Genomic DNA, 10947 nt, shown 5'->3' with positions numbered 1-10947 from the left:
CTTGACAATGATGTTGCTTGTTGTTTGCCTCTCCCTGATGAAATTTCTCCACTCTCCAACTTAGATAAGAGATTCAAGCGATGCTTATGCAACAATAAATCCGTCCTTTTGCAAGAAGCACTAGTGCTACTCACAATCAATGTTACATACTTAAAAAAATCCTCAAGGGATGAGCAACATTTTGAGGCAGCAACAACTACCAATTGCAATTGATGAGCAAAGCAATGGATATAGAAAGCATATGGGTTCTCATCTCGAATTAATTTTTGAAGACCATTAAATTCACCTCTCATATTAGAAGCACCATCATACCCCTGCCCTCAAAGTTTTGCAACAACTAATCCATGATCACTTAACATCTCAACTAATACTTTCTTCAATGACTCTGATGTTGTGTCCTTCACATGGTTGATACCCAAAAATCTTTCTATTACTTCTCCTTTTTTGTTGACAAATCTCACAATAATAGCCATTTGTTCCTTGACTGAAATATCACGGGATTCATCAACAAGAACAGAAAATAGACAATCCCCCATTTCTTCTTTTATTGCTTGTGTTACTGCCTGAGAACAACAGTTTGCAAGTTCTTTTTGAATCGTTTCGGAAGTCATTTTGGCATTTTTTGGACACAGCTCATCAAATGCTCATCTCACCTCCTCATTTCTTTCTTTGTACCAATCAAGAAATTCTAAAAAGTTGCCTTTATTCAAAGAAGTACTAGTCTCATCAGAACCACGGAATGGTTCACCTTGCAATGCAAGGTAACTTACAATACTTAAGGAGGCCTCCAAACGGGTCTCATATTTGACCAATGCATCTTTGCTATGGCTTGAAACCATATGTCTTACACTCGACCTTTGGTTATGAAAATCATGGAATGTTGTTGCTGCCATATTGTGTATGCTATTAGGTCCACCAACATGCTTTGGAAAATGCCGTGTAAATATTTCTCCATTGTGAGAAGCCAACTTTTGTAAACGCATCATGACAAAACTTATCATCCATTCTATCATGTTTAAAAAGGTAAAAATAGAAGCAATAAGCCTTGTTCTTCTTCACACTATATTCCAACCAACTATGTTGCCTAAACCAATGCTTTTGAAATCTCCTTTTATCATGTGATTGAGGAAATTTATGACCAATTGGTTGAGTCGGACCTTTAGCTATGAATGCCCTTCTAACTTCATCTCTAATATTAGGAGCAAAGCGATCAATTGGAATACGAAGTCCCGGATCAGAAATGATGTGATCCGGGTTGAACTCAGTTATACCTTCAAATTCTTGACCATCAACTTCTTCACTATTGTCATCTTGATGTGCTTGAACTTGAACATGTGCATTTCCTTCACCATTAACCTCTTCTTCCCCTTGTAATTGAGCTTCATGATGATCTGCAACTCCACTAGCACGAGTGCTAGGTCCACTGCGGCCTTGACTAAAATAGCTCTTCAAATCTGTCAATTATCAAACATCAATCATCAACAATGTAAACAATTAATACAATCAGAAATTTAGCATCATATCAAAAATATACCATTTTGGGCAATCTTTTTCCTTGCATTCTTATCCATACTTCCGATGCAGGCTACGGAGCGGGCGGTGGAGGGCGGTGGAGGGCGGTGGAGGGCGGCACGGCCCGGGGCGGGGCGGGGTGGGGCGGCGCGGGCGGCCGTCGAGGGTGGCGCGGCCTGGGGCGGTGGAGGGCGGTGGAGGGCGGGGCGGCGCGGCGCGGCCAGGGGCGGCGCGGGCGGCCGTCGAGGGCTGCGCGGCCTGGGGCGGTGGAGGGCGGTGGAGGGCGGGGCGGCGCGGCGCGGCTAGGGGCGGCGCGGGCGGCCGTCGAGGGCGGCGCGGCCTGGGGCGGTGGAGGGCGGTGGAGGGCGGGGCGGCGCGGCGCGGCCAGGGGCGGCGCGGGCGGCCGTCGAGGGCTGCGCGGCCTGGGGCGGTGGAGGGCGGTGGAGGGCGGGGCGGCGCGGCGCGGCTAGGGGCGGCGCGGGCGGCCGTCGAGGGCGGCGCGGCCTGGGGCGGTGGAGGGCAGTGGAGGACGGCGCGGGCCGGGGCGGTGGAGGGCTGCCGGCGGCGGAGGAACGGGGCCGCGGGGGCATGGGGCGGTGGACTGGTGGAGGGCGGCGGACGAGCGTGATGGGCTTAGGGTTATGTTGGGCCAGTTGAAGACATGGGTATAATACCCTTTCTTGGGCCAGGCCAAGGTATTGCCCAAGCAATACCAGGCCATAGTGGGCCCTCCGCCCATGGCATGAAGCACCAATGAGTACAGGTACTCTATCTTCCTACTGGACACCTGAACTAATCCTAGGAGTAACGGCACCGCTAAAAATAAGAAAACACAAATTAACAGGGCAGCTTTTGTACTTGCAAAAGAAATGAACTTTCTTCTAATACTAAACCCTTATTTAAGTGTCATTTGTAAGAAGAACCCTTGGTGAGAAAACCAACAGAATTGAATAAAAGGAAGCTGTTGTCAATGTTTTACCGGCTGTCCACCGAAGGGTATACCCAAGGTGGTAAATTTAGGTGAGGAGACACCGAGATCAGGAACTTGAAGGTGCAAGGAACGCAAGATTTAGACAGGTTCGGGCCGCGAGGTGCGTAATACCCTACGTCCTGTATGGTGGTTTGTATTCCCTTGGGTGTAAAAGTTATGTTTTGAATGGGTCCCTGGCCCCCCTTATATATCCGGGAGGTCAGGGTTACACGGATCTAGTCAATACTAGCCAAAGAATCGTACCCGGGTATAACTCGAGTAGTTTCCTTCTGTACCGACTAGCTTTATCTCCTACTCAAACGAGTAGAAAACAACATAAATAAGAGATAAGACGGGATTTATCTCTTAACCCAATTTAAACTACGTTATGTACACAGCCCCGTAGCCCCGGGTCTGACAAGCCCCCGAGCTCTTCGTAGCTGAGTATTGCAGGCTTCTCGAGTACTTTCGAAGCAATCTTTGGCTTCTCTTGAAGCTCCGTCTTGAAGTTCTTCTTCAAGTAATTTTTTGGCTGCATTGAAGCTATGAGGTGCTCATGCCCCGAATTACTTCTTTGGAATGACGTGCGATTGAAAAATCGCACTCCATATGGAGTAGCACCCGAGGCTTAGATTAAATCGGAGAATTAGACTAAGGGTCACATTAGTCTTGAATCTTCCTTACTTACTTTTCAAATAAATTTGAAAAAATAAGTAGTTGATGCCACATATCCCGCAGCCCCCAAACCTTGAATCCAAATCTCTCAGGTTTGGAAATAAGGATCCAAAAATCGTGGCATGCAGTGAAAAAATATCCACATGGTAAATAACTGGTGTGATGGTACAAATGATGGAAGTTAGATCTGTAATTCGAAAACCCCCCTTTTTCAGGACAATTAACCCTGAAAAAATGATTAATCGAATATTTTATCTAAACAATCCACCAAATGACCCCTCAGCTTCCGAATATTCCCTGAAATGACTCTTCAACTTCGAAATAGTAAAACTGTATCCAGCTGCTGGTTATTTAACCCCGCGGTAACGCCAAGTAAAAACTGTGCTTCCAATCTGCAATCCACCAAGAACTTTCCAAATCCCCAAATAGAGCCGCATTCCGCTCTCTCCCTCTTGGAGAGTCCCAATCCAACCAAATCTCCCCGCCCCTTTCCCCTCAGCCCCCGAGCAACTCGTGGCGAGCGGATCTGGAAATGGCGCCCAAGAGATCTGAGAAGGATGGGAAGAAGGAGACGAGCCGCCGTCTGGGGAGTGGACTCACAGTAAGTGCTCCATCAATGATCTCAATAAATTTGTTTCTGAGGGATTGCTCCAAGGCAAGAGTCTTGTCAACTGGCGCCCCTCTTTTCGCGAACCTTTCCCCATGGAAAATATAGATGAAATTGTCACACTTTATTATTTTGCCGAACGGGGTCTGGCCCTCCCCGCTTGCTCTTTTTTCCGTGGCCTTCTTTATTTCTACGGGCTTGAGCTCCATCATCTCAACCCGAATTCCATTTGTCATATCGCAATCTACATCCATTTCTGTGAAGCCTTCCTCGGAATCGAACCCCATTGGGATCTTTTCCGCTTCCTTTTCCGGGTAAAACCACAACCCACATCCAAAAATGAATCCATTGTAGGGGCGCCGGCATCCAGCTAAGACAGCAAGCCGGCGATAGGTACCTCTCCTATAAATTCCCCTCCAACATTCGTGGATGGAAGAACCACTGGTTCTACATCAAAAACCATGCCCCCCAACTTCCTGAAAAATCCGGCAAACCCCCAGTCGTGAGGCCAGAGTGGAACACCAAGCTCCCCAGAGTGGACTTCGACCAAATTGATGAGTTTCTAGCCATCATAGCAGCTCACAAAGAAATAGGGGTGACCGGAGCATCCGTAATGTTCTCTTTCTTCAAGCGCCGAATCCAGCCACTCCAACAACGCCACACCTTAGGCTTCGAGTACATAGGCGCTGAAGATTCCTCTCGGATGTGCAAAGAAGAACTGTCTGATGACGCTGCACTCACCCGGGTCAGGCGTCCCACAGCTGTTTTCGGCACAAAATCCTCCAAAACCGGTAAGTGTTCGACTACTTTTTGCTGAAAACAAGTTCTGCTGTTCTGCCACTGCTAACTGAAAATCTTCTACAGGGACACACAGAATTGTACCGGAGCTACCCTCCGCAACCCGACATCCCTCGACCGAACCACCTTCTCCCCAGCACCGCAGCCGAAGCGAAGAGAGCTCGAGCAGCCGAGGCACTGCCGGGCAGCGAGACCACGGAAAGCGAGAGCCCCCTGGCGGAAAGGGAAGCCGAGGGGGAGGCGAGAAGGATAACTCCCCCGGACCATCCGTGGAGTTGACCGAAACTCTGCCTTCAGTTTCGCAGGGTCGTCGGGTTGTGCGCAAACAGAAAGCGCAAGTAGTCGAGTCCTCCAAGTATGAATTTCCTGCCTTGTTGTCATATATCGGTATTGTTGCACGCTGACATTATCCATCTACAGTCCACCTGCTTCTCCTGCCGAGCCCGAGCACCAAGAGGTGGGAACGGACCATCAGCTTCTACGACAAGAGCGGTTACCATTGCGTGGCGGGCACCGCGCCACCAGCTGATGTGACCCCGCCGCCAACAACGAGTACCGTGGTTGAGATGCCACGGGCTCTGAGAGTGAAGAAGGCTGTCAAGAAGAAGTCTTCGCTGTAAGTATAGATCTTTGCTTGCACAATAAACATCCTGTTCATCTCGACTTGTGCAATAACATAACAGTCTGCTTCATTAGGTCTGTGAGCGAGATGAGGCACAAGTCGAAACCTGCCGCAGAGGAACCCATGCCCAAGAAGCCAGCCCCCGAGGCGGACACAACGCTACCCAACCTGCCACCCCCGAGCCCCAACAAGCCGAAGCCAGGGCTGGTGGTGAGGAACAAGTTAAGGCCACTGAAACCGCTCCTGCAGATGGCACAGGTAAGTGTCTGACCACCCACGGCTAGCTGCTTAGACCACAAACAGTATGTACTGAATGCATCTTGACTCGCAGGTCCCCAGCAACCACCTTTTGAAGAAACCGCAGGGACCTCAAGGAGCCCTGGAGACCTGCTGATGGCCAGACGCGGATACCAGAACATCATCACCACAGATCTGGTGGATGATCCAATGCTGACGGACGACAACATAAAAACTTTCAAGAAGGCCTCCAAAGAGTTGTACGATTTTACCCTGGTAAGACATGATTACTCTTCTGCCAGTATACGTTGTCGAGTTGCTTGTCTTAATCTCCCCCTTATGCAGAATGTGATCAAGCACTCACAAAAGAAGACCAAGAAACTGAAAGCAGTAGTGAGTGGCCACCAGGAGCTCGCTGCCAAGGACAAACGCATATCCGAGGAGCTGACGAAGAACATATATCTTCGGAGAGAACTTGACAAGCTGAAGCAAGAGCAGACTCGAGAAATGTGGCTCCTCAAGAACAACCTACGCAATCTCGAGGAACAACTCAAGGAACAAAAGAAGGCTCACCGAGGCAAGCCCTTACTTCCCTCGAGTATTTCCACTTAATAATTTATCTTGGATTCTGAAAATATCTTCACCGCAGAGCTTAGGAAAATCTTAATATATAAAGAAGAGCTGCTTACTGACATGAAGAATATGCTATATTGCCGCACAGATGACATCGAGAGGCTGCAGAAGGTCATCGCCGACACCGAACAACAGTTCGCCAGCTGCCTTCAGCAAATCAAGACGCTGGGCGAAGGGAAGGAACAGCGGCAAAAGGAGCTGGAGGACCTCAGGGGAGCTGCCAAGAAGCTTGTGGACATTATGGACCCACAAGAAGATGGCAAAGCAGGCGAGCGGCCTTTGCTGGAGCGACTTCTCAGAGCGCCGCAGAAGGTCGTCAAGTTCCTCACCGAAGCCCCGGTCGCATGTGTCAGCCACGCTCTGTCCTTTGTAAAATCTTTTTGGCTGGAGGCTCGACTAGAAGCATTTGCGCAGGGTGTGGCTGTAGAGTGTTCCGAAGAACAATTCAACGAGTACCTCTCCAAGAAGGCTAACCTGTAGCAGAACAAATAGTAAAAAGAGTACTGCAGGATTGAGATGTAAAAACGAGTACTCGTTTCATTGTATATAATTGTCTTTGATATGTCTACTTGTGTGTGCCTCGGCTGAATTGTCATCCAAGTTCGAAGGCAAAGTAGTAGACACCACTCCGGGAGCGGCGACCCTGGGGGTAGTTGAGGTAGCTCCGAGTAGGAACCCATCCAACAGGTTAGACATAGCCCGATCGAGCGGGTCTAACCAGTTAGGGAAGAACGCGAGCATCGTCACAAGACTGCCGTGCTTATGGCAAGAAATCAAAATTACCCCGAGTGCAACGACTCTGGGCGTAGTCGAAAGAGCTCCTCGTGTGAGCCTGTCCAACAAGTTAGGTGTAACCCGAACGAGCAGGCCTAACCTGTTAGGAAAGAACGCGAGCATCGTCGCGAGACGGCCATGCTTATGGCAAGAAAAATGAAACTACCCCAAGTGCAACGACTCTGGGCGTAGTCGAAATCGCTCCTCATGTGAGCGCGTCCAACAAGTTAGGTATAAACCAATCGAACGGATCGAATTTGTTGGGAAAGATGCGATCATCATCACAAACAACCCTCGAAGGTCATGGTGAAAGTCGGTTTTTATAAAGCATGAACGTGGCCGTAGCCTCCATCAAAACTTATAATAAGAAGTCGATAAAACATAAACGTGGCCGTAGCCTCCACCTGTTAACAGAAAAATTTACATTTCGAATTTTGTGACACGTAGCCTCCAAATTGATTCGGAAGAAAAAGGGCCGCCTAGGCGTCCGGAGAACAGATATCCCCGCACTCTTCCTCATGGGTAGAACTTGCGCAAGTTCTGAATGTTCCAAGAATTCAGGACATCTTGGCCCTCGGAGTATTGTAGTCGATACGACCCCGGTCTTGTAACCTGCTTGACGATGAACGAACCTTCCCACCTTGAGTTAAGCTTGTGTAAGCCGGACTCGTCTTGGATGCGGCGTAGGACCAGATCACCTGTATTGAATGACCGTTCCCTCAAATTGCGATCATGATATCGCCGGACCCTCTGCAGATATCGAGCTGACTGAACAAGAGCGGTACAGCGAGCCTCTTCGACAAAATCGAGCTCTAACTGCCTTGCTTCATCCGCCTCGCCTTCATTGTACATTTCAATCCTTGGGGATTTCCACATGATGTCGGCCGGCAAGATAGCTTCAGAGCCGTAGACGAGGAAGAATGGTGTTTGTCCTGTGGCTTTGGACGGCTGAGTCCGAAGCCCCCAGATGACATGTGGCAATTCATGTATCCACCTTCCTCCTTTCTTGCTATTTTCATCATAGAGTCGTTTCTTGAGGCCATCAATTATCATGCCGTTCGCCCTCTCGACTTGACCATTGGCCCTTGGGTGTGCAAAAGAGACATATTTGATCTCGATGCACGCATTTTCACAGAACTCCAAGAACTTGTTGGCCGTGAAGTTTGATCCTAAGTCCGTGATGATGGTATTCGGGAAGCTGAAGCGATGCAAGATATCGGAGATGAAATCAACAACTCGATCTGGTGTGAGCTTTGCTATCGGCTTATACTCGATCCACTTAGTAAACTTGTCGATAGCCACCAATACATGGGTGAAACCGCCTGGTGCCATTGTGAAGGGACCAATCATATCAAGGCTCCAGCAGGCAAACGGCCAGGATGGCGGTATGGTGATGAGACTGTGAGTTGGGACATGAGATTACTTGCCAAAGAATTGGTAGTTTTAGCATCTCCGCACAAGGTCCTCAGCATCGGACACTGCGGTGGGCCACCAGAAACCAGCTCTGCATGCTTTGCCCACCAACGTTCGTGAAGCTGCATGATTGCCGCAAACACACTCATATATCTCTCGCATTATGTCGTAGTCATCTTCTTTCGTGACACACTTCATGAGGACACCTGATCGAGCGCCATGCTGGTAAAGCTTGTTGTCGACTAGGACGTACCCCTTACTTCTGCGTATGACACGAGCTGCCTCTGTGCTTCTTGCATCCATCCCCGCTGGTAGTCTTTGATCCTGGATGAAATCGATATAAGCCTCTCTCTAGTCCTCACCAAGCATCATAACCTCCCGATCGGGTTGTTGAAGGCCCGCATCGGTGGTTACCTAAGGTGAGGACTTGATGGATGGCTGCTTTAACTCCTGGACGAAGACTCCCGTTGGAACCTGTGCACGAGTAGACCCTAACTTGGACAGTATGTCTGTGCCAACATTATGCTCCCGTATCACATGATGAACCTACAGGCCGGAAAATTTGTTTTCCACCTTGCGCACTTCTTGTACATAAGCGTCCATCGTCTTCTTGTTACAGTCCCACTCTTTGTTGACTTGCTGAACGACTAGAAATGAATCACCATATACAAGAAGTCGCTTGATGCCTAGTGATATCGCCAAATGTAGCCCATGAAGGAGTGCTTCATACTCGGCTTCATTATTGGATACCTCCCAAAGGATCTGGAGAACATACTTCAATTGTTCACCTCTTGGAGAAATAAATAGAACTCCAGCACCGCCGCCATCGAGCTTAAGAGACCCATCAAAGTACATAGTCCAGTGCTCTGGCTTGTCGACTGGAGTTGGAAGTTGATTCTCCCTCCACTCAGCCATAAAATCGACTAGAGCTTGAGACTTGATTGCAGTGCGTGGCTTGAAGTCGATAGACAAAGCCCCCAGTTCCACTGCCCACTTTGATATACGCCCCGTGGCATCTTGATTATGGAGAATATCCGCGAACGGAAAATTCGTAATCACAGTGATCTTGTATTCGTCGAAGTAATGGCGCAACTTTCTTGATGTAATCAGAATTGCATATAAAAGTTTCTGAACTGCCGGGTATCGTACCTTGGATTCGGAGAGTACCTCGCTGACAAAGTACACAGGCCTCTGCACCCCAAATACATGGCCTTCCTCGCTGCGCTCGACTACAATAGCACTGCTGACAACATGAGTTGTTACCGCAATGTAGAGTAGTAGATCTTCTCCCGGCAATGGTGCTGTATGGATTGGAGGAGACTGAAGGTGATGCTTCAGGTTTTGCAAGGCTCGCTCGGCCTCCTCTGTCCACTGGAACTTGTCTTGGCGCTTCAGGAGCTTGAAGAAGGGTAGTCCTCTCTCCCCGAGCTGGGAGATGAACCTATTCAGGGCTGCCATACAGCCTATTAGCTTCTGCACATCTTTGATTGTGGCCGGAGCCCCCATATTAGTGATGGCAGAAATCTTCACAGGGTTGGCTTCAATTCCCCGGTTGCTGACGATGAACCTGAGCAATTTCTCTGATGGTACTCCAAAAATGCATTTAGTTGGGTTGAGCTTCCACCTAAACTTGCGTAGGCTGCTAAACGTCTCTTCCAAGTCTGCAATCAGGCCAGCGGGATTCCTGATCTTGATGACCACATCATCCACATAGGCTTCAATGTTCCGATGCAGCTGATCAGCAAAGCACATCTGAATCGCGCGTTGATAGGTTGCTCCTGCATTTTTCAACCCAAAAGACATAGTTTTGTAAGCGTACATCCCGAACAGGTTGATGAACGCGGTTTTGATTTGGTCCTCCTCCTTGAGCGCATTCTGGTGATATCCTGAATAACAATCAAGGAAGCAAAGAAGTACACAACCCGCCGTTGAGTCGACGACTTGATCAATGCGCGGTAGCCCGAAGTGATCCTTTGGGCAATGCTTGTTGAGATCGGTGTAGTCGACACACATTCTCCATTCATTATTCTTTTTCCTTACAAGGACAGGATTAGCTACCTACTCTGGATGAATCACTTCTTTAATGAAACCAGCCGCGAGAAGTTTAGCTATTTCCCGTTTAATTGCTTCACGCTTATCGTGAGCAAATCTTCGAAGGCGTCGCTTTTTGGGCACAGCCTGTGGGTGTACATTCAGACTATGCTTGGTCAGTTCCCTGGGCACCCCTAGCATATCCGTTGGTTTCCACGCGAATATGTCTCAGTTGGCCCGAAGGAAACTGACGAGCGCGGGTTCCTATTTCTCATCTAAGCCCGCGCCGATGACAGCGGTCTTAGATGAGTCACCCTCCTGGAGCTGGATCGACTTGAGGGCCATGTCACCAGTCGACTGGATGCTCGACTTGTTGGCCTTTCTTGAAGGGATCTCCAGCCCGGCTTGGGAGAGCTGCTGCGCGGCCGTGAGTACTTACCCTGAAGCATTTGGCACACGCATAGTCGAAGCATATTGGATCGCCTCCTGGTTGCAATAATATAACTTCTTCAAGTCACCTCGGAGAGTGAGTACCCCACTTTGTCCTGGCATCTTAAGAAGCAGATAAACATAATGCGGTACTGCCATGAATTTGGCGAGTGCTGGATGACCCAGTATGGCATGATAAGAAGATTCAAAATTAGCAACTTCGAATTTAATGAACTCGGTGCGGTA

At 49.0% G+C, this 10947-nt stretch overlaps 1 protein-coding gene across 1 annotated transcript; it reads right to left on the bottom strand.

Annotated features, from left to right (window-relative positions):
• Positions 1–320: 320 nt before the first annotated feature.
• On the bottom strand, positions 321–2233 carry LOC112885375 (vegetative cell wall protein gp1-like). Its single transcript, XM_025951008.1, has 4 exons — positions 2226–2233; positions 1590–2113; positions 1158–1454; positions 321–484 (listed from the first exon to the last, which is right to left on the bottom strand). Exons 1-4 carry the CDS (start codon positions 2231–2233, stop codon positions 321–323), a joined length of 993 nt encoding a protein of 330 aa, XP_025806793.1.
• Positions 2234–10947: the final 8714 nt, after the last annotated feature.

The sequence above is a fragment of the Panicum hallii genome, chromosome 3 (genome assembly GCF_002211085.1).
Source record: "Panicum hallii strain FIL2 chromosome 3, PHallii_v3.1, whole genome shotgun sequence".
NCBI lineage: Eukaryota > Viridiplantae > Streptophyta > Magnoliopsida > Poales > Poaceae > Panicum > Panicum hallii.
The sequence above is the reverse complement of the archived record's forward strand: the minus strand, read 5'-3'. Positions and strand labels throughout refer to the sequence as shown.

Bases quoted from the DNA above. Each gene is read 5' to 3' on its own strand.
- LOC112885375 (XM_025951008.1), bottom strand. The intron at 1,455-1,589 runs GTAGCCTGCATC...GATAATTGACAG, and splicing joins CGCCCTCCACCGCCCGCTCC to ATTTGAAGAGCTATTTTAGT. The intron at 485-1,157 runs GTCCGACTCAAC...GTGATATTTCAG, and splicing joins AAGGGCATTCATAGCTAAAG to TCAAGGAACAAATGGCTATT.